The following is a 27,917-nucleotide window of genomic DNA, read 5'->3' as shown; positions in this document are numbered from 1 at the left end:
TCTCAGAGAGTTTTAAAAAAAAAAAGATAAAATAGAAGAGAGATTTAAGGGCTGAGGTTGTTTGGATTTTGAACAAATCTGTTGAGCTTGGTGGAGGCAAAAGATGAGGTTTGAGTGTTGGTATCATTAAGGACGTTGGTAAAATTACAGAGGTCAGTGTAATTATGGATGCCAGGATAATTTTTTTTTTGCGTGGAAGAGCTTAAAGAAGAACCTGCAGAGCTCCCTTACAGAGGACCCTTGACTGGGGGAAATTCAAATGTGAGGAGGGAAAAGAAAATACAATTCCTGCAATGAATGCAGCAGAGGGGCCTGAGATCCTGTTGGGCTGTGCTGGCACCACAGCACGGGCACCCTGATTGAGAAGGCACAGTGACAGCAGTGCCTCTGCTGCGTGTGTGTGCCAATTACAGTTCGATTGTGAGGGGTTCGGTGGCGTTTTTTTTTCCTTTTCCCCAGGAATTTCTCAATTACGCCTTTTTTGCTCATTAAGGCAGACAGATGGCAAAACAAATCTGCAGGAAAATCAGATTCATCTCAGGCCCTGTGCTCCTGAGGACAAGGTGCTGTGTGCATGGTTCAGATTAATTACCCTGGTTCTTTTTTTAGTGTACACTGGGTTGCATAAGGCTCTTTTTTTTTTTTTCCACGTCCTACTTGCAGGCAGGGATGACTTCAACCCTGTCCTTTATGAATGGATCAGGTATGGCCAAGTATGGCAGAGAGTGGGAAGTAAGAGGAAATTCCTCTGGTTGGAGGAACGCGTGTGAGATAAGAGCCACACTCTGTGTTCAGTGCCTCAGCTCCTCTCCTTTCCCCAGGATTTGGGGGGAAAAAAGGGGTGTTCCTCTTTTTAATGCCAGTTTTTTGTATTTTAGCCTGTGTACTGTGTTACTGCGAGGCTTTTCATTAGAGACTGGGAGCTCTGCACTGGATCCTTCAGAACTGTTGGCTCCAGGAGTGGGATGCAGTGAGGTTTTGTGGCTGGAGTGGCGCGCAGGAAACCTGGAGCAGGAAGATCCAGGGCTGGGAACAGAGCAGCCCCTGGTGCAGTCTGACCTCATGAACACTTCTCCTCCTTTCCTGTGGCAGAACACCCCGTGTGTGCCTGCTGGGCAGGCAGTGTCTGTGTCCCTGCGAACATTCCAGGGAATTCCCAGTGAAACTCCCACAGCCACAGAATGTTTCCCTTCCTATTCCAAACCAGCTGCAAAGCCTGGGAAATCCTCCAAGGTCAGCAGCAAGATGGCTTCAGAGGAGGAAAGGCAGTGAGGTTGTGCTTCTGTCCTGGTGTGTTGTCCTCAGCTCCCATGGATGGAAGTGTTTGGGAGAGGGCAACGGCACAGCTGGAGCTGCCCACCCTCGGTGGGGAAGGCTCCAGTGCCCCCAGGCTTCACTGCCATGAGGGAAATCCCCCCCAAATGGGGATTCCTGTGTATCCTGGCAGCTCTGCTCAGTGTCCTGCCCGTTGGAAAGCCAGCCTGGCTGGAGTGGAAGGGGGAAGCTCATTTCTTCCTCTCCCTGTGCAAGATAAATCTCACCTCCAGCTGAAAATTGCTGAGCGTGACTTTCCAAGCTGAGCCAGCTCTTCTGTGTGCTCCAGTGTGTGTGGCCTGTCCTCTCCAACCATCTGAAATGCCATGATAAGGACGAAAAAAAAAAAAATAAATCACTTGTGCAGATGATGCAAAACACTGTGCACTGAAATGCTGAAAAAAAAATAAAATCCCAGCTTTTTTTTTTTTTTTTTTTTTTTTCTCTTGCTTAGCTTTTCTAGTGATTTTCTACAGCACCTTTCCTGGCTCTGTTTGTGTGTGTGTGTGTCTCCCTTTTAAAATTCAAAATACCCTCGGAACATTTGCCTTTTGGGAGCAAAGCTGTGTCCCTGCCCTTAGCGGTGCTGCCAGGGCTGCTCAGTGAGTTTTGCCACCTGGCCAGTGGAAGAATGAAGCCCCTGAAGAGGTGGTTGGCAGTGATGATGATGATGATGATGATGATGAGCTCCTCTGTTGCTGGCTGGCACTGCTGGTCTGCAGACAAGGCGGCAGCATGTCTGTGTGTGTGTGTGTGCATGTGGACATGCACACCTTGGCCTGAACTGTCTCCTGTTCCAGACTCCTGCTGCTGGATTTGTCCCTTGCTCCTGTAACTGGGGATAGCTGTGTTAGACCACACCGTGAAATCCATTGAAATCTTCTGTTTAATCCCACTTTCACTCCACTAATGATCCAAACCAGATCGGACCTGCTTCCTCTGCCCCTCTTTCCTTTTGATCCTAAGATCTCTGTGCTAACTAATGCTTCTCTTTTATTTTGTTCTTACAGAAAAGCCAGAGTTGGTATAATGTAAGTACTCCCGTTTCTCTTGTCCCTGGGTGGCTCTGGGCTGGGCGGGGGGAAGGTGCAAAGGGGCTTTGCAGTGGCACCGGGGCACTCTGACCATTTCCAGCAGGACGAGAGGTGGAAATGGCTCAGCGCTGGCAAAGGAGGGCTGACATCCCCAGGAAAGGGATGCCAGAGGCACACAGAGCAGGAGCTTTGTCCCTTTGGTCACCCTCATGGCGCTCCCCACATCCTGCACCTCTGGTTTCCCAGCTGGGGGGGCCGGGCTGTGGTGACCCGTGGTGGTGACACGGGGACAAGCAGAGCTGCCACCCTGCAAACCCTTTGCGTCTCTCAGGGCGCCGCGGGGGCGACAGAGGAATCGTTTTCTCCCGACCCCAGAGAAACACCGACCCCCCCCTTTGCTTCTGCCTTGGTGTTGTTCTGGTTGTGCCAGCACGAGTGGCCCTGGCCTGGGCACAAAGGCGGTGTCACCTTTGCACGGTGGGGCCCCCACCCTGGAGGCTCTGGAGTGGCCATGGGCAAACGCAGCAGCCGCAGCTCCTGCCCTCCTGCAGCAGCCGCAGCTCCTGCCCTCCTGCAGCAGCCGCAGCTCCTGCCCTCCTGCAGCAGCCGCAGCTCCTGCCCTCCTGCAGCAGCCGCAGCTCCTGCCCTCCTGCAGCAGCCGCAGCTCCTGCCCTCCTGCAGCAGCCGCAGCTCCTGCCCTCCTGCAGCAGCCGCAGCTCCTGCCCTCCCGCTGCCATTCCAGCCAGAGCAGAGGTGTGATTTTGGCTGGGACAGCGGGGTCAGGTCTGACAGAGGGCAGAGGCAGAGTGAGGAACCTGCTGGGTGTGAGCAGCATCGGGCAGGAAGAGATCGCAGAGGCAGAGAGGGCCTGAGGCAGTGGCTTTGGGAATAAAATACAAACCAGAGTGGGCCAAACTGGTGGAGAAGCGGCAGATAAAGACTGTGAGCAATGCCCCAGCCTGACCTGGCTGCTGCCAAACCCTGACTCTGTCACCAGGCTAGAGGTGACTTTGGCTCTTACTGCTTCTGCCTGTAGCTGCTGAGCTCCACTCCCTGCTGCATGATGCTTTGCTGTGCTCTGCTTCTGTGGGTCTCTTGTGTTTTCATGTCCTCTCTATCTTATCTTTCTGTTCTCTTGTTTTTCCTCCATATATTTTCAGCATGAGAGACAGTACATCCGGAGAGTAAGCACTGGCTGCATTTTTTTGTGGTTTTCCCCACCCCACCCCGTTATTTTCCTTCGTAAACAAAACGAAACAAACCCGTTTTCTAGTTAGCAGAGACATTCTGGCCGGATAAAAGCAGCAGTGTGAAAATATGGATGAGCCACAGACTCCAGGAGTCAGTCAGTCCTACTTGGCAGTGTTATTTCCATTAAAAATTTGCTAATGCATCTCCCTGATAGAGTCTCCCTTCTTTGCCAGCTCCTTCCAGGCAGGATTTTTCTGCCATTTGGACCATTCTGATTCCTCCTTTCCTCTCCCCTCTGAGAGCAGCTCTAGAAATGAACCTGTGGAATCTTCCTCTTCGTGAAACCTCACAATTTCCTTCGCTCACTTTCCCCCACTCTCATTTTACACAAACCCCACCGTGCCCAGGGCACCCTCCACATTGTTCTGGGTGCCAGCTCAGCAGCCCTGGGTGCCAACCCAGCCCAAAAAATAATCCCTGCCTCAAAGAACACGTGGCCCTCAAAGATCCTCAGGGCATCACCAGTTTTCTTCTTTTTCTTGCTGCTTTTACCTGGTCTTTTTGTCCCTGGAGCACTGCCTTCCTCTTGGCCAGTTGGAACCCTCCCTTTCCCCTCTCCTGGAGTCCTTTATCTCTAATTTTTTTTTTCCTTAGATGCCACCAACTTCTCCTGCCTTGTGTGTTCTCCTTTCGATCCCACCAGTGCTTTTTTTTTGGGATTGCCATCCCTGCCCCCTGGAGAAGTGGGAGGAGAGGGGTGAAGTGAGCTCATGGGTTGGGTTGGCAGACCTGCCCTTCTCTCTCTCTCTCTCTAGTTGTGCTTTCTCTGCTTGGCTGTGCAGAGTGGTGCAGGTGCACTGTGAGATTGAGAAGAGATCATTCTCAATTCCAGTTTGGGAATAAATGCGCCCAGACTTTTGGGGTTTGCTCTGTGTTCTTGTCCTCGTGGTGGAAGAGCACAAGGTCGGTGGAAAGGAAAAGTCCCTGAGGTGTTTCGGATGTCTTTAATGAGGAATTGTGCACGTGGAGACTTTGGTTTGGGAATATTGTGGGTTTTAGGGGAGAAAAAAAAATCCGTTGGTCGCTTGTGGTTTAACCATCAGTTGGGTCTGCTTTGGGTTGTGTGTCTGCACGGTGAATTACTGTTGATTAATTTATTATTTTAAAATAATTCCTAAAAATAGACCTCAGACCTAGAAACGAAACTTCCTGTGTAGTTTTGTTGGCTGAAACAGAGATGTGCCTTACTGTGCACTCCTGAGGTGCCCAGAGAGGTGGGAAATGTGTGTTTCACTTCCCTGAGGACACCGAGGAGGAGCTGCTCTGTCTGTGGGGGTGTCAGAAGCTCGACACTTGGGAGCAGGCATTTGTCATCCACTCTCATTAAAATGAGAGACAAACTGGAGATGTTTTGCTGCCAGGGATAAAATCTCTCTCCTTCTCTCTGCGTTTTGGGCAAAGGGCCCCATTTCTGAGCTCTCATTTCTGTGTCACAGTTGAGGCCCTCTGCCTGGCAAACCTGCCACGCTTTTCCTGCCTCACTCCGTCTCACTTGGGCTGTGAATCCTTCTGCTTCCCTGTTCCTAACTGAGGGTTCGTGTCTCAGTACCCTGCAGCGTTCCTGCTGCTCTAGGGCAAGGCTTGCTTCTTAAATTCAGCACCAGGCAGCAAGAGGACCCAGAGGATGCTCTGGAAAAGAGAGTGGATAAGATGATCTTGAAAAGCTGCAGAAAACACATTTGACACCAAGGAAGAGGTGAGATTTAAATCCATGAGGTTTTCACTTCAGCATTTACATCCCAAGATCTGTCTTGCCCTGTATTCCTTTATTTTTTATCTATCACACGCCTGGATATTTTTCTTCTTCCTTTAACTGAGCAGTGAAAAGACACCAATTGTCTTGTTCAGGTGTTGCTAAGTGTTAAAATATTAGAAATATTTGCTGCCCCAGTCACCCTGGGCAGGTCAGTAGGAGCCCAGTCCTTCCCACCTGTGTTTGGGAGAGCAAAGTCTGCCCTGAGGATTGCAGGGAGTGGGACAGGAGCCCTGCTCCTGCAGCTCTGCAAACAGATTTGTGCACACAGGGCAGCCCTCAGCCTGGCAGGAGCTCAGAGTCTCAAAAAGAAACCCCAAAATGCCAGCGGGGAGGCAGGTAATGGGGAGAGCCCAGAGTTTTCCTTGGGGGAAAAGTGCAGGGAAAGGCTGCGCAGGAGGAGCTGGCTGAGGATCTGTCGTGGGTTGTGATGCTGCAAAGGGCCTTTGTGGGGAACTCCGAGCGGCTTCTGAGGAATAACCAGACATCACAAGACTGCTCAGAATCCGGCCCTGGCTGCTCTCAGAGGGCTGTGTCTTTTCTTGGAGACCTCGTGGATGCCACAGTGGAGAGGAAACTCAGCTGCTGGGAAGAGTAAAACGTTCCCCATAAAGGCAGAGGGGAATTTTGTCTCATTTTAGGGAGAGCATCAGGAGCACCTTTCCCAGAGGCTGAGCTGAGCCTCCCTCAGCAGCAGCAATCACGTGAAGAGAGTTTAAATAAAAAATCCATGAGCGAGCAAGGTGTTGGAGAGCCCTTTTCTCTGCAAATCGGCACAATCATCTTTTAACTCCCAGCAACCGTTTCATCAAATTATTCCTGCAGCAGTGTTAACTCCCTGCCTTTCAGGTGTTTTTCACCCTGGCAGATTTTCCGCGACTTTCAGCGCGTGGTTTGCTCAGCCTGGCTGAGTTGCTGGGTTGTAGAGGCACTAGATCAGCAGTGAACTTTTGGTGCAGGCTCGTGTGGTGACGATGAACTCGGGTCCGTTTTCCAGCCCAGATGGCCAGTGATTAGTTTGAGGGATCTTCCTTTGCTTTTTCATTCAGTTTTACAGGGAGAAAAAGGAAAAAGCTGGAAAATCTGAGCACCCAGAGTGGGTTTAGAGGAGATGCTGTGGGACAGGTGGTTTCTTTGCTGGTTTTTCATACCAGCCCTGCTGTCAGTGGGGTCTGAACTCTCCCCCACGAGTAGTGAACGTGTTCTGTTTATTCCAGTAATTTTCTAGAAGCAATGTAAATCATGGAAATCCATCAGGCATGAAAACGGGATGAGGTTTTCCTTCCCCCTCTCCTCTGCACCTCCTGCCATCCCTGCTCCCTGTTTCCTGTGCTCTCCAAGGCTCAGCATGCCCCAGGTTTTGTGTTCTCAGGCCTGCCTGTCCTGCCCCCATCCCCAGCAGTGTTTGAATTCCCCTGGAGGATTTGTGTGTGAGGGGGCGATGTCACCACGGGCAGTGTCCCTTGTGTCCCCAGGCCCCTCACCTTGGCAGCGCCATCCCGTCCCATCGCTGTGTTTGCAGTGCAGTTAATGTTTGCTGCCCGCAGCTCCACGCCAGCTCTCCCAGCACTGCTGGCGCTCAGAGGCGGGTGGCTGGGGGTGGGTTTTATTTTTCGATTCTGTCCCGTTTGGAGTTTCCAGCCAAGAGAGCCATTCAGCAAAGCAGTGCAGGTGGCTGTAAGGCCAGTTCTTTGTCCCCCACAGCTACAGAATCCTGCTTTGTAAATCGTTCCCTCACCCTGGGGTGCAGATGGATGCAGTGGTGAATGGGGACACCTCTGTGCAGTGATTTTGGGGTGCAGCTGAGCAGACAGAGCTTGTCAGTGAGCAGACTGCAGCCCTGGCCTGCAGCAGGGCAGTGACTCTGCAGGGCTGGCTGGTTCCTTGGGGCTTTACTGAAGATCTCTGTGCCCACGTCTGGAAGGGTGAGGGGTTTATTTCGGTGTTTGCTCACAGCTGAGCAGATCTAGGGCGTTTACCTGGACACCTGAGCGGGGAGATGGAGAGGCTGGGACTTGGGGCAGTGGGGCACAGGGATTGCCAGCACCCCAAAAAATCTGCACCTGCAGGGAGTTCATTCCCTGGAGGAAGCCCTTCATTTCCAAAGTGACCTGACTAATTAATGGATCCTAGAGAGTCCTATTTTTGGGGAGAGAAGAGTGGGCTCAGAGATGCACCCAGGAGTGGTGCAGCCCCTCAGATTTCTGCCTGGGTGGGTCTCCCGTGGCTGGTTCCTCCCAGCCACATCCTTTATTCTTACCTAATTATCTATATCCATTTATTTATCTATCTATCTATCTATCTATCTATCTATCTATCTATCCATCTATTATCTGTTATTTATTTATTATCTATTATTTATTTATCTATTGTTAATCTATTTATTTATCTCTTTATCTATATTTTATCTAATTATCTTTATTCATTTAATAGCCCTCTATTATTTATCTATTTATCTATTATTTATCTATTTATCCATTTATCTTTATCCACCACTACACTATCGCGCGCCTGAATATTTTTCTTCTTCCTTTAACTGACCCGAGCAGTGAAAAGACACCAATTGTCTCTTTCAGGTGTTGCTAAATATTAGAATATTAGAAGTATTTGCTGTCCCAGTCAGCCTGGGCAGTCAGGAGGAGCTCAGTCCCTCTCACCTGTGTTTGGGAGAGCGGAGTGTGCGTGGGACGGGGGCCCACGTCCCAGCCTCCCCTGGCTCCCCTCAGCCAGCACACTCTGTCCAGCAACTTTCCATGACAGGAAACATCTGCTGGAGGCAGGGCCGGGTTACTGCGGGGCATTGGCCGGCAGAATTCCCCGGCTCCAGTGACTCCAATGTGTGAGAGTCGTTTTGGGATCTTCCCCACCCACCCCTGCCATGAGAAACGGCGACTGAGGCTGCCTTTGAGAGCAGGGAGGGACTGCAGGGGAGAGCCCGGGGCAGGCACTGAGGAGTCAGAATCGCTGCTTTTCTGCTTCCAAAGAGCTTTCCAGCTTCCAGAGAGGGGGGAAAAGCTGAGCTGGAGCTGTTTGCCTTCCTGTCGGGTCCTGGAAGCCGCGTGAGGCGCGGCGGGGCCGGAGCGGTTTGGGGCCGGATCCGCCGCTCGTGGACTGTGGCTGGGCAGCGCAGGTGCCCTGCACACACCTGCCAGGGCTCCTGCAGGGGATGCCCGCTGCCACAACCTGCTGAGGCTGCAGCAGGAGGGCTCGGGGGCTGCCTGCCAGCACAGCCACCCCGATGAGGCTCTTCGGGAAAAGTCCTGTGGAGGGCAGATCCTCGCTCAGATCCTGGGCCGAGCTGGATGTGGGCAGGAGAGCGGGCGAGGGCACCTCGACTCCTGCCAGGCTGCTGCACCTCTCTCGACTTTGGACATAAACAAGTGGGAGCAGGAAGAGCAGAGTGTGTGTGGACACGGGGAGCTGTGCCAGTGCCGAGGGAAGGAGATGGATTCCCTGCTGGAGTGTGGCTCCCTCTGGGATCTTTTCCTGGATCAAGAGCTGCCGTGGCTGCGGTGGGATCTGGAGGGGCTTGTGGACTTGTCTCGAGGAAATGCCAGCCCTGGATCTGATGAAATCCCGGCTGTGAGTGTCTCTGAGCTGATCTGCTGCTGGGGCTGAGCGGAGCCTCTGCTAGGACGGGTTTAACTCCTGCTGGGTTGGGCTGCGCTGAGCCCAAAGCTCAGCCCTGCAGGGATTATCATCCCTTTCCCCCTCTCCGTCCCCATCCTGTCTGCTTGTTCCTAGAAATCTTGGGCTTGGGCTCTTGCTGGAGCCCATCTCAGACCAAGATCTTTTCCAGATGTTCAGGCTGGGAGTTGGGTAAGTGAAAATTCCCATTTCTGTCCTCAGCTGGTTGGCAGGCTTTCCTCAGAGTGAGATCCCTTCCTCTGGGCCCACGGGGCTGCAGCAAGGCTCGGGAGTGCTGAGCTGACCTTGGGATATTCTGTTTCCAGCCCACTGAGTCGCTGTGAGGAACGGGGAACGCTTCTGGGGGCGAGGGGTTGTCTGTGGTTTGCCAACCAGCACCGAATCTGCTGTGATCTGACAGCTTTTGGCAGCGCTGTGAGGATAATTCGAAATAAACTCTGTATTCCTCCCACCCCTGCGACTGCACCACCGTTCTTGAGCAGGAACTGCCTTCTCTAATCTCAGGATTTTGGTGCCCTTGCTGGGAGACTCCCACGTTTCTGCCCGAGGAGATCAGTGCCTCTGGAGGAGGATTGTTGGATAAAGAGGGAAAAGGTTTTACCCCAGGTGGCTTCTTCTCTGCATCTGTGGGAGAAGGAACACTGCAGGTTCTCTGGGAGGTGTGAATTTGCACCTGCTCTGTGCTGAAGCCTTCGGAGGGTGCTGTGGCTGTCGGGAGCAGCTGGCACAGGGTGTGGGAGGTGTGGAGTCACGTCTCAAACCCCAGAGAGGAGCCTGGTGTCCCTGCAGCCACCAGCCCCGTGTTCCCTGAGCTTTTCCTGGGGCTGGGACACCGGACAAGTGCAGGACACAGTCCCTGGGAGAGCCTTTTTGGGCCCTCCTGGAGTGTCCTCACCATCGCAGCTCGTGGCTGTGTTTGCTTGGTGGGGAGAGGGGTGGGCACGGGGAATCCTGAGCCGTCGGTGACAGTGTTTGCTCAAGCTCCTCTGGCAGGGCCAAATCCCCATTTTCTGGGGTGAATCCCCCCTTTTCTGTGCTCAATCCCCCATTTTCTGGGGCAAATCCCCCATTTTCTGGGCTGAATCACCCCTTTTCTGGGGTAGATCCTCTGTTTTCCGGGGTAGATCCTCTGTTTTCTGGGGTGAATCCCGTGTTCTCTGGGGTGAATCCTGTGTTCTCTGGGATGAATCCCGTGTTCTCTGGGGTGAATCCCGTGTTCTCTGGGGTGAATCCCGTGTTCTCTGGGATCAATCCCGTGTTCTCTGGGGTGAATCCCGTGTTCTCTGGGATCAATCCCGTATTCTCTGGGATCAATCCCGTGTTCTCTGGGATCAATCCCGTGTTCTCTGGGGTGAATCCCGTGTTCTCTGGGGTGAATCCCATGTTCTCTGGGATGAATCCCATGTTCTCTGGGGTGAATCCCATGTTCTCCGGGGTGAATCCCGTGTTCTCTGGGGTGAATCCCGTGTTCTCTGGGGTGAATCCCGTGTTTTCTGTTGTGAATCCCGTGTTTTCTGGGCTAGCTGCACCGTTCCCGGGCCCTGGCAGGTGACTGCTGCCCGCAGAGCACACGCCGTGCCTTGCCCAGTGTAGGATTGCAGGCAGAGCGAATTCCTCTGCAGCCACAGCTTCTGCAGGCGGGGCTGCAGCCTTTCCAGCCGGGATCTGCCCTTCCAAGCCAGGTTCTCCTCTTCCTCTCCCTCCCTGCCCTGAAGCCCAAACGCTCCCATCGCTGGGCTGTGATGGGAGCTCCCGGCCCCAGGCTCTGTGAGTGCATCTGTCCCCCCTTCTCCTCCTGTCCCCCAGGTGCTCCCGTTTTTCCCACTCCGTGTCCCTGCTCCCCTGGCTGCCCCTCCTCTTCACCAGGGCCCCTTTTTCTTTTTTCCTTTGCAGGTGTTGAGTCCCACCTACAAACAGCGGAACGAGGATTTCAGGAAACTCTTCAAGCAGCTCCCGGACACGGAGCGCCTCATCGTAGGTAAGGCCGGTGCTGTGCCCTGGGGAGGAGAGCAGCACGTATCCGTCCAGATTTTAATTCTTGGCAGGAAAATTAATGCACAAACACCAGAGATTTATGTCCAGAGAGGAGACAGAGGAGTCCTGGAACTCTATTCCAATAAAGGGAGAGGCCGTGGGGCTTTGCTTTACGTTTTTAGAGGATGCAGCCTCCTCTTTATCCCAATTTCCCAGCCACATTTCCGTCTCTCTTTCCCCACTGGCTGAGGTACTTGAGAGGTCCAGACTTCCCAAATCACCAAATACAGACCCCTTCTAATGTGTATCCCTCTTTTTTCTTTTCCTTGTGCCACTCAATGGAATTTCTGGTTCTTCCCATTGTTCCTTTCATCTCTCAGTATCCAGTTTTATTTATCAGCAGACCCACAGTTTGTCTGTGAAGGCAAATCTCTCTCATTCCTTTCACCAATCAGTGGGATCCTTCCCATTGTTTCCTTTCTCTCTCAGCGCTGGTTTTATCTCCCAGCAGCCCCACAGTTTGTTTGGGAAGAGAAATCCCTCATTCCTTCCATTCTCCTGTCATTCTCTCGCTGACAACAAGCCTGTTTTGTCTGCCTGGAGCACAGGCAGAGCCCCGTTTCCGATGGGTTTTGCATTTTCTGTTGGGTTTTCCTCATTTGTTGGGGGATGATGTGATTTTTCCCTCCCTTTTCCCCAACATCCCTGCTCACACACCTCCCAGCTGGTGAGATGCATTTGCTCCTGTGTCTTACACAACTGCTGATCCCCTCCTGTGCCCCACGCTGGTGAAAGCTGCCGAGGGCTGGAAATCCTTAGGGATGCTTAAACTGGGGGGAGCGGGGGAGGGAAGCACACAATGACTCCGGGGAGGCAGAAAGGAAAAGACAGATTAAATCTGGAAATAGCACGTGGGATGGTGCAGAGTGACCAGCTGATGAGGCAGAGCATCAGTCAGGGGGAGAGATTGGCTGTGACGTGCCCTTGGAGCAGACAGCCCCGTGGGCAGGGCAGCAGCTGGGGCCCAGCTCTGTGTTGAGTGCCTTCCCCTAATGCTGCTCCTCATCGTCACCTTCAGGCTGGCCTGGTGCCTTTTCTCGGGCTCACCTAGAAACAGAGGCCAGACAAAAGTTAAAAGCATGGATTTATTAAGTGGATATGTTTAATGAAGGGGCTTCAGGTGGATTTAGGGCAGATGGAGCCTCCCCAAGTGTGGAGGATTGAGAGATCTGAAGACTGATTCGCTGATCAGAATTTGTTTTTACTGAGATTTCCAAATGCTATTCTAGGAAGACTAGTAATTTTTTACCACAGTGATTGGGTTCAACATCACACAGACAAAACTCATACGTTTTACAGCATCTCTTGCTTGCTTTGATTCAATCTTCTTTTCCCGTCCCCCAGACTTGGTCCAATCTTGTAATCTTCAAAGCTCTGTTTATTCTTGCCAAGGCATCTTGGTTATCAAACTAGCTGTGCTAATTAAATCCACAGTGTCCTATGTACACCCAAGGGGCTACACCCCAAAAGGACAATGGCCACGAGTTTTTCACACAATTATAAGTTTGGTCCATTTGCATATCAGGGCTTAATCCTCCAATTACAACTTCAGGTAATGAAGTCATTTATCCCTCAGTTTTCTCCTCCCCAATTCACTTGTTTATAATTTTGGGGCCTGAGGTTTTTGGGTGCCCTTGGTTTCCAGGCCCAGAGGGATTGTTTTGTCTGACCAAAATGTGAAGAGCTAACTAAACACTTTATATGGAGTTTAGAGTTATGCACTGATGCAGCGCAGGATTTGAAAAATACAAAGGCAAAATCAGGCATCAGTGGCATTTTGTGTTTTCCGTGCTCCTCACTGAGCACGTGCTGTCCTCCCACAGATTACTCATGTGCTCTCCAGAGGGACATTCTCCTGCAGGGCCGCCTCTACCTCTCCGAGAACTGGATCTGCTTCTACAGCAACATCTTCCGCTGGGAGACACTGGTGAGGCTCTCCCTGTGCTGTGCTCGCATTTCCTTTGGGACCTGTTATAAATACACATTACAAAGCTGGCTTTTCACAAATATGAAGATGAATGCCGTATGTATAATGCCAAAACGACTTTGCTTTTATTCCTGCTGTTAACAAAAATTTAGTAGTGACAGTAGCTGATGTAATTATGAGTGAGCTGTCTGTTTAGTCAAGGCAGCATCCGAGAAACCAATAAAATCCAATAAAATGAAGACCCTGCTATTGATATGCTAACTATCAATATCTGCTGTCTGAAAAAAGTGTAGACCACAGCCCAGACTAGAAATGATAATAAAACCGTGTGTGCTCTAAAAAAGCAGGCCCAAGGAGGGGCCGTGCTAAACAGTTCTTAGAAAAACATGAATATACATAACAGTCTATAAATATGCAACGGGCTGATGCAATAGGAAAGGTATTTCAGGAATTTCTCCCAGACAGTAGGTGTGGTCTTGGCTGAGTGCCAAGTACCTGTTTTAACCCTTTATTTCTGCCTCCTATTGTCTTTTTATTATTAAACTTTTTAAATTTTACCAAGAAAGCAAACCTCGTTTTCCACAGCAGGGCTCTCCCTGCTGCCTTTCTCACCAGTCTCTCCCTTTGCTGGTGTTTTTCCCTCCCTGCTGCAGCTGACAGTTCGCTTGAAGGACATCTGCTCCATGACCAAGGAGAAGACAGCCCGGCTCATTCCCAATGCCATCCAAGTTTGCACTGACACTGAAAAGGTACTGAGGCCACCCCTGCCTGGTGCCGGGGCACTCAGGGTGGGTGTGGAGGGGTTTCCAAACCGGGAAAAGGGCTGAGGACAGGGTTTGTGCTGAGCTGGGCTGAGGCTGGAGCTCAGATGAGGGGCCAGGTGAAATATCCAGGATTTCCAGCAACACATCTCTAACAGAGCTGTTTTAGTTCTCACTCCCTGGTGAGAGCCCCTGGCCGCTCCATGAGCTCTCTCTGTGCTCTGTGGATGGCTCACTCCAGCTGGAAAGAGACCCCAGACCAGCCTTGTTGTGTTCTTTCCCTGCTTTTTGGCTTTTCCTGACCTGATTTTTCTCTCCCTCTCTCCCCCATCCAGCACTTTTTTACTTCCTTTGGGGCTCGGGACAGGACGTACATGATGATGTTCAGACTGTGGCAGAATGCTCTGCTTGACAAGGTACAGAGAGAGACCTCAGGGCTGGGCTGGGGTGGAAGGGTGGGGATGGACGTGGGCAGGAGCATCACTTCTGGCTGAAAAAAGCCACCTGGGGACAGCAAACACGAGTGTTCGGGCAGAGCAGGCTCATGACTGCAGATGCAGTTCCCTCTTCTTGCAGGGAATTTTTTTGCTGGGGTTAATGGGGTACATTTTCTGGGATAAATCACCTGTTTTCTGGGGCTAATCACTCATTTTCTGGGGTAAATCACCTGTTTCCTGGGGTTAATCTCCCATTTTCTGGGGTAAATCACCAGGTAAATCCCCCATTTCCTGGGGTAAATCACGCACAGTCGGTGCCACTCTGCCCCTGCTGAGGAATTAGGGTCTCAGGGGGGGATTTTTGTGGTTTTTTTGGAAGTCTGTAATTCCACAATGGAACAGCCCTCAAGAGAGCAGTTCAGAAAGCAGCAGGAATAACTCACTGTGCAGGCAGAGCTCTCAGTGAGTCTGTGCTCCAGGAGGTCCAGACAGGACAGAAAGTGAGTGTTCAGGGCATCCCAAATCCAAGTGAGAGCAGCTGTGGGTGCAGGGTGCACTGGGTGAGGGCTCAGTGAGTTGGATCTTAAAATAAATCTGCTCCTGCTGTGCCGGAGGCCCTGTAAATCCTAAATTTGATCCAGCATCTGCTCCACAGTGTGCAGGGTATTTCTGCCCTCCCTGCAGCAGCCAGCCTGATGTTACAGAGCTCCCAGAATTTCGGGGTGTCCTGGCTGGAATTCAGACCACGCTGCAGGAATGAGACACCAGGAATACCCTGTCCCAAAAAATCCGAGTGGGATTTAGGAGGAGAAAGGATCACCTTGCCTGGGGCAGCCTGGGCTGTTATCCACGGGCTGTAACCTGAGCAGCCTTTTGAAATTCCCGACGAAAATTCAGCGCCCTTGGTCTCAAGGTCAAGGCAAAAGGGAACTGACAGAGTGATAAACACAGGAAGCACTTCCAGAGCTCTTTTTGGGATCCGTGGCTGGCAGGAAAAGGGGAGAAAGAGCTGAGTCCAGTGTTCCTGATAAGACAGGGATGGGAGTTAATTAATGTGTGTGGGAAGGAGGTGGAACAGTCAGTTTTTTGGATGAAAGTTCCTCATTAGAGGCTTTTTTTTTCCCCCCATGCTTTTGGTTGCTGCTGTAGGGAGCTAGATTAAAAAATTCCTGCCTTATCCCCTGCAGTTACTGTGGGAAGAAATTCAAGCCAGCAGCTCAGGAAAAAGTTCACTGGATTTGTTTCCCCTCACTACCAAGAAATCTTTGTCGTTGGTCATAAGTTTCTTATGGGTGAAAATCCCCTTTCGCCCCTGTGCCACATCTTTAACTCACAAGTTTTCCTGCCCCGTTTTTCAGAGCCTCATGTCACAGTCATGTCGTGATCACTGACCTGCATCCCTAAAATCTGGGTTTTTTTCAATGGTCTGAATAATTAATTTTCTCTTTTTTGCCTTTTTTTTTTTTACTTTTCACAGGGGTATCCGGTGACACAAACTCCTTTTTGATTCCAAACTGCAGCAGGAAATGTTTTCCTTTGTTGCTGTTTCAGATAATTTTCCCTGCAGCTGGGATTTTTCAGCCAGCTTTAATTTAAACAAAGTTGAAGGGGGGGAGAATAAAATAAACCTCGTAAGGTCTTGGGGTTTGGTGGAGCAGCAGAGATTAAAGATGGAGGCACAGCAGAAGAGGTGGGGAAAGCATCTGTGGAGGGAAATGCAGGTTTAATGCTTCCATTGCTACATTCCAGCAGTTTAGTGGGAAATCTCATCCGTGTGCTGCTTTCTGATCTTTTTTAAGGAACAGGAGATCATGGGATGGAAAAAATCACAGTGGCAGATTTTGGGGCGGAACCTGGGTTGATGGTGGAGGATTATTGCTGCCAGGGCCTGTTTGTGCTCAATGAGGGCAATCTCTAGGCCAGAGATTAAATAAGTAATAAAATACAATAATAAACAAATAATAATATAATAAAACATTGCATATAATCACATATTTATATACTATTATATATTATAATATGTAAGATTTTATATTATAGAAAACATTTTATAAGATATCTATAATATATATTATATATGTATATGTGTATGTATACATAATATTATATCTATAAATAATATTATATGTGCTTATATGTGTGTATATGTATAATATATACACATATGTATATATAAAAATAAATATATATATATAAACATGTAAATTTCCATTATTTATATAAAAACATGGAGTTCCATGTAATGGCATTTATCAGTATTTATTTATTTATAAAATGTTTATTTATATATAAAATTATTATTAAAATTATGTATTATAATAAATAAATAATAGATAATTTTATTTATTAAAAAGTCAATAATAATAAACTCCTTAAAAAGGAATTTCAAAGAGCTGAGCCCACGGAAAGGCTCTCACCTCAAGTATCAAAATCTCTCCCTTCTCCTTTCAGGGCGAGGAATGCCCTCCTGGCAGTGCTAATTCCAGACTTTCCCTGTATTTTGGTCTTTTTGGCTGCCCGTAAGTGATGTTCTATATCCCCTGTTGCAGCCTCTGTGTCCAAAGGAGCTCTGGCACTTTGTCCACCAGTGTTACGGGAACGAGCTGGGGCTGACCAGTGACGATGAAGACTACGTGCCTCCTGATGACGACTTCAACACCATGGGGTGAGTGGGGCTGGCTGAGCCCTGCCTGGGGGGAGCAGGGTGTGCTGCATGCCCCAAAGTGCTGCTGCTCCTGACACACCCTGGGCTCTGGCCCTTGCGTGTGTGATGCCTAAAGAGCTGGAAGTGTAGCATTTCCTCATGGAGTGAAATGCCTGCTGAGCCAGCTGAGCAATTCCAGAAATGCTGAAGCACGTGGCCGGCCGGGTGTCGCCAGACGGACACCAAAAACCACGCTCACGCTCTTGAGTTGTGCAAGCGAGCAAAAAAGAAGGGAGTTTATTTGGGATTTTGACTTACACGGTCTTTGGAGTTTGATCAGGGATTGGGGGACGAGGTTGACACTCCTTTGACCCCACTGGTCAACTTAGAAGTCTGTTAATTTGTCCTTCCTTCAGGAAGGAATGCACAGTTTACAAACCAACACTTTTTGTTTGTGTTACAATGCATGAGAACTCCAGAACAGAAAAGTAAAACATCCGAAGGCTGAAAAAATCAGGGCGACAGCCAGGCAGAGCTGCATGGCCAGAAAACGCTGATGCTTGTCAGTCCCTGTGTAAACACCCCAAAAATCGGGGCTTGCTCTCCCCTGCACTGAGCCATTCCTGCCTCTGGACAGCGTGGAGACTTCATAGAAACGTTCTCACTTGCTCTGTGTGTGCAGCTGTAGCTGTTGTGAGAGGGGTAACCATAAAAACCTGTGTTCTCTGTGGCGTCCCAGCTACTGCGAAGAAATCCCCGTGGAGGAGAACGAGGTCAACGACAGCTCCTCCAAGAGCAGCATGGAGGCCAAGCCAGAGGCCAGCCCTCAGCTGCCAAAGAAATCTGTCACTGCCAGCACCCTGACCTCCACAGGCAGCAGTGAAGCCCCAGCCTCGGTGAGTTTTCTCCCTCCCTGTAGTCCTGGCTTCCTGCCTGAGGTGTTTTGGTTTCCTGAAATTCTTTCCTCAGAGGATTTTCTGTAAACAAGAGAAATTGATGCTGTTTTACACCACAAGGACACAAGGATTCCATTCAGAAGGCTGAAAATGACTCCTTTACTTTTGGGATGTGTCTCCCTTTTTATACTATTCTACACAGACCGATGTGGTTGGTGACAAGAAGACAAACCTCTTCGATCACTTTGGTCAGAGCAGAGGGACATCAAGAGGAAATCCCTCCTAGGGAAAAAATGTAAACCAAGATTACAGTTACCAAAACATGTCTCTTGTTTACCGAACAAACCAGGGCTACAAGAAATGGTTTTGTAACTGTATTTATGTTATTTATTTTTTTCCTTGATGTCCCTCTGGTCTGACCAATGTGAGTGGAAAGGTTTGCCTTTTTTTCACCAATCAAATTGGTCTGTGTAAAATAGTATAAAAGGGAGACACGTCCCCCCCAAAAAAAAGAAGTCATTTTCAGCCTTCTAAATCTCAAAGTCTATATCATTGTAGTACAAAACAGCGTCACCTCCCCTGGGAGCAGGGATTTGTATTCCCTGAAATCCAGCACCCCCTGGATCATATGAGGTTTGTTTGTCCTCCAGCTTTTGCTTCACTGCTGCTCATTTCAGTCCTTGCTCAGTGATTTTGTCACTGGGACTCTTCAGCAGCAAGAGCATTTTCCTTTCTGTGCTTCTGGATGAAAAGTCTTGGACATGCAAGGGTGATAATCTCTTCCCTGCCTTCAGTTCTTCCCTGGAAAACAGTGTGTACCCTCCTGGTGTTAGGCAGAGCAGACCTTGTTCAGATATTACCTCAGGTTCTTTTAGCTTGTTCAGGAGCAAAACCAGCATTGGACAATATTGTGTTTGTCTGAACAGAAAACCTGGTGCTGCTCAAAGCTTGAGCACTGAATTTTTGAGAGGAGGTTTTACAAACACTGCCTGGCAATTGTCCTCCTCTCTCTGTTTGATTTCTGTATATGTCAAGGCCACATACTCAGAAATTGGCTCAGCTATGCGAGGTTTTGTGAAGCAAAGCCCATTTCCAGGTGCTGATCTTGCCCCTGTTGTGCCCTGTCCTTGCTGCAGTTCGATGGAGTGCTCCCAGAGGAGGAGGAGGCGGTGGCAGAGAGCCCCGTGGAGAAGGACCTTGGCATTGCCAACATCATGGGGGAGAAAATCGACATCATTGGCCCCGTGAACTCCCCCTCCCTGGACTTCAATGACAACGAAGACATTCCCACTGAGCTCAGTGACTCCTCAGACACACACGATGAGGGTACGTGGGCAAAGGCCATTCCAGCAGGGGTGTTTCCACCCTTATCCCATCCTTCCCCAGGAGGAAATGGAGTGATGACTGCTGAAATCCTTTTCTGCACCCTGAAGATGCAAGGAATTCCCGTTGTGGGCTGCAGAAAGTGAATGTGTTTAAATTTTAGGGTGTGCCTAAAAATTTTAGGATGTCCCTAAATAAGCTATATAATGAATTATCCCTTCTGACGTCCCAACTCCTGCCCTGGGATCAGTGCAGAGAAAGGGTTGAAGTTCCTCCTTTAGGTTCCTTCTGAAATATTGGGGTCCTGGTGTATGGGGTTTTATCTTCTTTTCTGTCAGAGCTGGGATTAAATGCTCGAGAGATGGATTTCGTGTTCGGGCTCAGATGTTTATTAATTCTTATCTATGTTACAGTCTCACAAGTTGTGAGTTCCAGCTAACAAAGTGAAAAATGGCTCTGTTTCTGTCTCTTCACAAGGTCTTTTAAGAACAAACTGCCCAATTATGAAGTGACAACTAAATTATTTTTACTTTCAACCCAATAACCAACCACCCGTGGCCCACAATGCGGATTTTTCTCTCCAATTACAAAACACTACCCAGAGCCATGGAGAAGAAGGTGAAAAAGGACTCAGCCTGGGCCCTAAAACCTCCATCTTGCTTTATAGATATATTACTGTATTCTAAGCCCTTAAACTCTTAAGTTTTGCACCCTGTGACACACACTTCTATCCAAATCCCGCACCCACAATCCCTGTGCTGTCACTCCATTTTGGGAGCCTTTTCCACGGCCTCAGGTCAGGTCAGTGTTTGCTGAGCACAGAAAGACTGAAACTCTCAGTGCCCAGGGCTCCAACACTGGTGCTGTGAAGCACATTTTCCATCACCCTGGAGGGTCTTGGCTGCACTTTGAGGGTCTGTGTCCCCACAGGGGAAGTCCAAGCCTTTTACGAGGACCTGAACGGCCGCCAGTACGTGAACGAGGTGTTCAACTTCAGCGTGGACAAGCTCTACGACCTGCTCTTCACTGACTCCCAGTTCCAGAGGGACTTCATGGAGCAGCGCCGCTTCTCTGGTGAGCTGCAGGGGCTGCAGGGCTCTGCCTTGGAGGTACAATTTTGTCTGCTCGGGTGACACTCTGAGCAGATTTTGGGGCAGTTTGGCCCATGCTGGCAGTGACCAAAAGCAGGCAGGACCTGTGTGCCCATCTGGTTTCAATTTCTAACAGCTGGAACGGATTTTTTTGTGGAAAAAGCAGATTTTTTGAATTTTATTTTTTATCATCACCTAAGGCCTGATCCTCTGTTCAAGGCTTAGCACTGTGAGGGAAAAGCTTTTCTAGCTCCATACCTGACACTGGCACGGACAGAGCTGCAGAGAGAATGCCTTGGCATGTCACAGTCCTCCTTTCCCTGTAAACGTAGGTTTGCTGGAGGAGATAAATCCTGAGCCTCTCCCCCTTTCCCTGCACTTGAAAGAGGGGAAAATATTCCCATTTAGCCCAGGAGCCCTTTGGTTCACACTCAGCTGAGCTCTCGAGCAGCCAGGCTCCCCAAAGGGAAGGAGATCCCATCCCCAGCTTGGTGTTTATGGTTATCCCTTTCCCCAGGGGACTGACCAGAGATCCCTCCCCAGTTACTTGACCGGAATGTTGCTTTGTCCCCTCAGATATTATCTTTCACCCCTGGAAGAAGGAGGAAAATGGCAATCAGACCAGAGTGATCCTGTACACCATCACCCTCACCAACCCTCTGGCCCCCAAAACTGCCACGGTCACTGAGACTCAGGTAAGTGGCCGTGGAGCAGGGCTGGAATGCTTGGTAGAAACTGCTCTGAGAGCTATTTTCTCGTCCTGAGCGTGTTTTCATTGTCCCTGTCCATTTTCCTGTTCACATTCCCTTGATTTAACTTGCAGCCATGAGGAGTTAATCTTACCCCGGATTTTAATGAAAGCATCACAAATTTCCCAGCAAAAGCAGCGGAGTTTGTGAACAAGGCAGGACGTCTTAACACCTGGGTTTTTTTCTCACCCAAACTGGTGGTTTTTGAGCTGTGAAAGATGCACATGGGGTAAAATAATCAGTGATTGGTGTTAGAAGTATCAGCAGCATTGTGTGGCAAAAGCTGATAGGCTGAGAAGCATTGTAAGGTATTATAACAAAGAAATAGTTGGGCTTCTGATCGAATGGGTTGAGTTTTACGCCTCTTGTGTCTCACCCTTCTACGAGATCGATAATGGAATAAAATCTTTTAAAAACCCCTCTCAGCTGCCCCGTCTCTGCAGAGCTGGGTTTTCCCGGCAGCACTCTCTCAGAGCCGTGTCCTGAGCACACTCAGAGCTGCCTTGCCCGCTGTTTTCCCTGCAGACAATGTACAAAGCCAGCCAGGAGAGCGAGTGCTACGTCATAGACGCCGAGGTGCTAACTCACGACGTCCCCTACCACGATTATTTCTACACCATCAACCGCTACACGTTGACTCGTGTTGCCAGGAACAAAAGCCGACTCAGGTACCTCTCCTGGGCAGTGGGTGATGAGCCAAAAGCACCTTTGGGAGGGAGTTTTGGGTGTTTGGGTGGGTTAGGAAGGGTTGAGGGGGTTATTTCTTTGTCCTGTTCCTGGGACATTCCTGCCATGAAGAGTAGGGGCAGGATTTTCACTTGCTGGATGGGCATCAATGCAGAGGAGTTACGGTTGCATCAGGGAGAGGATTTACAGATTTTTCTTGCTTCTCTCTTGGGTGCAGGGGTTTGCAGAGCCTGTTATCACTGCAGACTCTGAGTGGACGATGAGCAAAAGGCACTTTTGGGAGGGAGTTTCGGGTGTTTGAGTGGGTTAGGAGGGGTTGAGGGGGTTACTTTATTCCTGTCACGAAGAGTAGGGGCAGGATGTTCACCTGCTGGGTTGGCATCAATGCAGAGAAGTTAGAGCTGCATCAAGGAGAGGATTTACAGATTTTTCTTGCCTCTCTCTTGGATGCGGGGGTTTGCAGAGCCTGTTATCACTGCATTCTCTGATAAGCAACAGGATGAACTTCCTGGGGCTGTGCCTGGGGGGAGAAGCCAAGGAATTGGGCAAAGCTGTATCCGTGTGACTCTGTGTGACCTCAGTAATGATAATCCAAATGGCTGTGGAAGTACTCCTGGGAGAGGCTCTTCCTGCCTTTGGAAGGACTTTTCCAGCAGTACTTCTCCTCTGGAAACATGAAGGGCTGAGGTCATTCCAGAAATAACAGTGTACATGATTATTTCCTGGATTTCCACTGACAAAGATGGTGAATTGACATCACCCCCAGGAAGCGAAAGCAGGGGAACGACTGCCCTTTGTCTCCTCACAGGGTTTCCACAGAATTACGCTACAGGAAACAGCCTTGGGGGCTGGTGAAGTCCTTCATTGAGAAGAATTTTTGGAGTGGCCTGGAAGATTATTTCCGTCATTTGGGTAAGAGTGGCAATGCCGGTGGCACCCGTGTCTCCCTGGGAGCGGGCAGCATGATCCAACCTTCAGGTGGTTTATAAAAGGGGCCACCACAGCCAGAGTATCTGCTGGAATTAATCAGGGCATCAAATCCTGCTCCCTGTCAGGCAGTTTGGGGTCAGATTTTGGTAAAAGGGGCGAGGAATGTGGAGCACAAATCTCACAAAATCTGCCAGCTTCTTTGGCCCAGCCGATACCTTTTTCAGGGCTTACCTAAAAACAGAAAAATGAAGACAAAATAAAGAGAATAAAAGCAGTTCTGTTTATTGAAGGGCCTTCAGGTACATTCAGGGCAGACAAACCCCCCAGGGGCTGCACCCAAACTGGACAATGGGCACGGCTTTGCACACTTTGATCAGTTTGGTCCATTTGCACATTGGGGGTTCATCTTCCAATTCCAGCTCCAGCTAATGAAGTCATTGACCCCAAGTTTGCTGCCCCCAACTGACTTTTGTTCCCATCTCTGGGGCCTGAGGCAGTGAGGTGTCCTTGACTGCCAGGCCTGGAGAGGAATTGTTCTGTCTGCCCAAAGTGGGGAAGCAGCAGCTCCCACTGTGTGTGGAGTTTGGAGTTCTACACTAAAGAACTGCAGGATTACAGAGAGATGGAAAACAGAAACGCTCAAATCCTAAAGCATCACAGCAGAGGGGTTAAACCTCTCTCCCCATTTGCAAAACCACGCCTCTAACCCTCCCCCTTGGTGCTGCAGAGAGCGAGCTGACCAAAACAGAGAGCACGTACCTGGCCGAGGTGCACAGACAATCCCCCAAGGAGAAGGTGAGCAAGCAATCGACGGTGCGGCGGCGGAAACGCGCGCACACCCACCTGCGGGTGCCACACCTGGAGGAGGTGCTCAGCCCCGTCACCACCCCCACGGACGAGGAGGTTGCCCATCGAATCAAGCACGTGGCAGGTGAGCAGCTGCCAGCCCCACAGCCCCGGGCATGGGGACAAACAGGGGCTTTGTCACTGAGGGGCGGGGTAGCTTTTTGTCTTCTTTTTCTGCCAGAGTCGGGATTAAACGCACCAGACAGTGTTTCTTGTCCGGACTCAGATGTTTATTAGTTCTTATCTATAGCACAGTCTCGCAGACTGTGAGTTCTACAGCTCTGCTAGCTAACAAACTAAAAATGGCCCCTATCTCTGTCTCTGCAAGGCCTTTTAAGCACAAACTGTCCAATTAAGAAATGACACCTGAATTATTTTTACTTTTAACCCAATAACCAACCACCCATGGCCCGCAATGCGGATTTTTATACCCAATGGCAAAACACCACCCAGAGCCATGAAGGAGAAGGTGAAGAAGAAGGACTCAGCCTGGGCCCTAAAACCTCCATCTCGTTTTATATCTATATTACTATATTCTAAGCCCTTAAACTCTTAAGTTTTGCACCCTGTGATATCCCACACTTCTATCCAAACCCCACACCCACAATCCCAGCGCTGTCACTCAATTTTGGGAGCCTTTCCACGGCCTCAGGTCAAATGCAGTGTTTGCCTGGGGGTCAGTGCCTGGAATTCCCAGTCCCCAGGGCCCCAACAGGGTGGGGAGGATGTGTTGGGGTTGTTTGGGTGAGGTGGAGGGGTGGTTAGAGGATCAGGGCTTGCCCTTCCCTGTTCCCCATCCCAAATACATCCCATCTCCTCAGGTTCCACTCAGACACGGCACATCCCTGAGGAGAGCCCCAGTGGCTTCCACCTGCAGAGTGTCTCCAAGCTGCTCCTTGTCATCAGCTTTGTGTAAGTGAGGATTTTTTTCTGCTTTCCTTCCCAGTCAGCTTTAACCACCTTTGGTTTATCTGTGTTCCTGGAGTTCTGTGCTCCCTTCTCTCCTTTGCCCTCAGTTTTGCCCTTGTTTGAGCCAAACATAGGCTTTGTTCTGGGAGTCCTGAGGCAGGTCTGGGACCTGTCTGGGACAGTGACAATCAGGACAGAGGCAGCTGTGCAAGAAGAGAGGAGTCAATACCTACAAGAGAAGAAATCCAACAAGTATAAGCATTTTAGTTTGGTTTTTTTTTTTAACTTCAGGGACGCAGTTTACAGATTTTTAATGGCACATAGAAACTGTGTGTGGGGGGGGTAATTTAAAACAAGTGATTTAATTGCTGACACACGAGCTGCTGTCGTGGACAATGACTGTGCAAAGCTCTCTGGGAGTCACTAGGCTGCCACAACAGGGCTCAGTGTCTGAGGATCTGTCACATCTTCCCTCTGGCCTGGCAAAACCTTCCCCTGTCTGGTGCTGGGCAGCGATTTTGGTGAGAGGCACAGCCAGAAAGCAGCTGGAGCCTTTAGAGGTGATTTCTGCACAATAAGTGAAGAAACACCTGAAGCACGAGAGATTGGTGTGATTTCATCAGCCCAGCAGCAGGAACTGTTTGGTTTGGGTGTCTTTCCTGCCACACCTTTCAGGATTGGTGGTGTTGGACTGGGATGTGCTCTCCAGTGAGCTGGGAATGGGCCCCTCACATCCCTGTGGCTCAGTTTAGTTCCTAAACTCACTGTTTTTACTGTTCCTCTGCCCTTGGGCTGACAGCAGGCTGCATTTAGTGCTGGGCAGGTGCTGTGGAGCAGAACAGCTTAAAGCAGCGATCCAGGCTTTTCTGACTTGTGCTCAGCTTTTCCTTAAGCTCCACCCGACTTCTAGAGAGGTGTGGAGAAGCTGGGATTTCAGGACTGAGATTACAGCCCCAGCTGAGCTCCTGTCTGTGTTTCCTGGTCCCAGAGGGGGCACAGATGCAGAGGTTTGCAGCAGCACCCACCCAGTGATAAATGAGTGGTGTAAGGTGCTGTCGTGGTGAGAACATGGCACGGAGGTACCAAAGCTTTGTGCCAGTGTCTCCTGGCAGCTTCACTGGGGTCACAGAGCCCTCTGTGATGTTTCCAGAATATTCCTCTGGCCAGTTGCCATCCTCCTGACTGAACTGGTCATAGTGGGCCATTCTTCCAGCAAAATAACTGCACTGTTCAGAGCCAGGCACCAGGCTGGCAGTTCGGAATCTCCTCCTGGGGAGGAGCAGAAATGCCCCTGTGTGGTGAGGGGTGAGAGGAGCTGGGCAGGGCATGGCTGGGGTGTGTTCCCAGCGCCGGGGGTGGGAGTGGGGAAGGCTGGCTGTGAGCACTGTGTGTGTGTGTGTGTGTCACACAGTGCCTGCATGGCCACCTGCTGTCCCCAGGAGCTCAGCTGTGCTGAGGGAGCTCCGCCAGCAGTGCAGGCACACGGATCCCTGTCTGTCCTTCCTGCCTCTCTTCCTTCTGCTCCTTTGTCCTGGCCCCTGTCTGAGCCTCCTCCTCCTCCCAGCCCAGTTTGTGTCAGTCCGTTTCTAACCTGCGGCTGCTCCGTCTTTTCTCTTCCCTGCTCCCATTAGGATCTGTTTCAGGTACTGTCTCTCTCTTTTTTGACCTCTTTACTCTCCCATTTCCCTCCCTTTCTCTGCATTCAGCCCATCCACTCACCCAGCCTGTTCCGTCTGAGCTGTCTGTCTGTCTGTCCTGGCTCACACATTTCTTCCACGAGGTGAAGTTTTGGTTGCTCACTCAGATGAAATCCCCACACTCACAGCATGGGCCGGGCCTCAGCCACCTTCCCAAAGGCCTGGGCGTTGTCCCCGGTGTTCCTGGCGCGCAGTGAGCTGTGAAATGCTCCTAAACCGGCTGTTTTCCTGCTTCCTTTGCAGTCTGGTGCTGCTGGTCATCCTCAACATGATGCTGTTCTACAAGCTCTGGATGTTGGAGTACACCACGCAGACGCTCACGGCGTGGCAGGGCCTGAGGCTGCAGGAGAGGTACAGCCACACTGCTGGCTCTCTCCTTTTTCTTTGTGCGTGTCAGAGCCTCTCCCATCACACCAGAGCTCTGGGCTCTCATTTCTGTGTAAAGCAGGTGAAGCTGAAGGGCTGTGTGCATTTCCCCTGCAGCTGAAGAGCAGAGTTAAGGCGTTCATTGCGAATTGACACCACTCCCAGGCGGCAGAGGCAGGGGAATGAGCGACCTTCGTCTCCTCAGAGGATGCTCTGTGAATAAATGTCCAGCAGTTTCGGGCTGGGGTGGTCACTTCCTCCCCTTTGATGGCCAGACTTCCCTCTGCATGCAGCAGCATCTTAGAATGATCCCTTTGTACTCCGAGGAGAGTCTGGGCCTGGGACACACGGCCTGTTAGGTTTGTGGTTTGGAAGGTGTGGATCCAGATACCAGCCATCTGTCCTGCCTGGGTGGTCTCTGGTCTATTTTTAGAGGCTGAGAACACCCTGCACCCACTTTTCTGAGGTGTTTTTGTCCCCTTGTGTCCCTTTTTTGGAGGCCCAGTTGCTCCTTTGCTACACTGGGTTTAACTTCAAGCATTCACAGCCATGTGCTACCACTGTGTTGGAATTTTTTTTCCCTATTTGTGTCATTTCTCCTCGATAGGAAAGGGAATTATTAACTTCTCCATAACAGCCCTGCTACTTCCCCACAGATAGACACTTTAGGTGATTAGAGACACTTTAGGTGACTTTATCTTTCCCTGGTGCTCTTGCTGCTTTTTTAGACTACTACAGTGGTATTGAAGTACAGAACTTACATCCTGTTTGCACAGTGTGATGATGTGCAAGTGCTGGGATTATCTGGGTGGCTCCACATGGGTAATTTTTATGTTGCAGCCCCGATTGCTGTGGAAACATCTGAATCCATCCAAGCACCTGGAATGCTCCCACCTGTCCCGATTCCCCTCAGTTCTGTTTTGGGGGTTTAAATGGGCCTGGAGGGAAGGGATTGGGAAAAAGAGCCAGTGCAGCTATTCCTCACAATAAAGAGAAATCTTTATTTAATGACTCCGGGCTGTGTTTCTGTGGCAGGTTACCCCAGTCTCAGACAGAGTGGGCCCAGCTGCTGGAGTCCCAGCAGAAGTACCACGACTCCGAGCTGCAGAAATGGCGCGAGATCATCAAATCCTCCGTGATGCTTCTGGACCAGGTGAGGCTGCCCAGCTGCAGGCAGGGCTGTGACCAGGCTGTCCCTGTGTCCTCCCAGCCCTCAGCACCTCCTGCTTCCCCCACAGCCCCTCTAGGTGGGCAGGCTCCTTCAGATCCCTCTCCTGCTGGAGCTGGGTCCCACAAGGGCTGTCACAGGGGGCTGCTCTCTCCCATCAGAGAGGTCCGTGCACGTCAAGGAGAAAACCCTAAAATCTGATATTGGCACATTTGGGGTCTAATAATCTCTGTCACCCCAGTTTGGAGAGCAAACTGGTTTTAGCTGAGCCCTGGATTTCCGTGCAGCTTTCAGGGAGGAAGGGGACGCCCTCGCAGCACAAAGCCAGGAGTTTCAGGGTGTGCTCCCTAAAAAGCACACAGGGCTGCTGGGAGCACAGCCCAGGAATGAGAGCTGCTTCCTCGTAAGTCCCTAAATGTGAACTGCTTTCCCCTGAGGAGAGAGAACTCCCT

At 50.4% G+C, this 27,917-nt stretch overlaps 1 protein-coding gene across 10 annotated transcripts in view; it reads left to right on the top strand.

Annotated features, from left to right (window-relative positions):
- Nucleotides 1–27,917, top strand: part of GRAMD1B (GRAM domain containing 1B) — a 96,092-nt gene that overhangs the window by 61,680 nt on the left and 6,495 nt on the right. For 7 of the 10 annotated variants that reach the window (XM_066203467.1, XM_066203472.1, XM_066203474.1 and 4 more), the window contains 16 exons: nt 2,325–2,345; nt 10,894–10,978; nt 12,858–12,961; nt 13,615–13,710; nt 14,058–14,138; nt 16,709–16,824; nt 17,543–17,699; nt 18,836–19,025; nt 19,953–20,096; nt 20,690–20,808; nt 21,388–21,530; nt 22,358–22,461; nt 23,207–23,410; nt 24,147–24,237; nt 26,175–26,282; nt 27,333–27,450. In XM_066203467.1, coding sequence (XP_066059564.1) covers nt 2,325–2,345; nt 10,894–10,978; nt 12,858–12,961; nt 13,615–13,710; nt 14,058–14,138; nt 16,709–16,824; nt 17,543–17,699; nt 18,836–19,025; nt 19,953–20,096; nt 20,690–20,808; nt 21,388–21,530; nt 22,358–22,461; nt 23,207–23,410; nt 24,147–24,237; nt 26,175–26,282; nt 27,333–27,450 — 1,881 coding nt within the window. Of the gene's footprint in view, nt 1–2,324; nt 2,346–3,508; nt 3,867–4,193; nt 4,770–10,893; nt 10,979–12,857; nt 12,962–13,614; nt 13,711–14,057; nt 14,139–16,708; nt 16,825–17,542; nt 17,700–18,835; nt 19,026–19,952; nt 20,097–20,689; nt 20,809–21,387; nt 21,531–22,357; nt 22,462–23,206; nt 23,411–24,146; nt 24,238–26,174; nt 26,283–27,332; nt 27,451–27,917 lie in introns of those variants that run through there. The other 3 variants (XM_066203468.1, XM_066203475.1, XM_066203476.1) reach the window with 3 other exon arrangements.

This window comes from Chamaea fasciata, unplaced genomic scaffold (assembly GCF_029207755.1).
Source record: "Chamaea fasciata isolate MVZ Bird 193981 ecotype frontalis unplaced genomic scaffold, bChaFas1.0.hap1 SCAF_24, whole genome shotgun sequence".
NCBI classification, from domain to species: Eukaryota; Metazoa; Chordata; class Aves; order Passeriformes; family Sylviidae; genus Chamaea; species Chamaea fasciata.
This window is presented reverse-complemented; position numbering and strand designations above follow the sequence as displayed.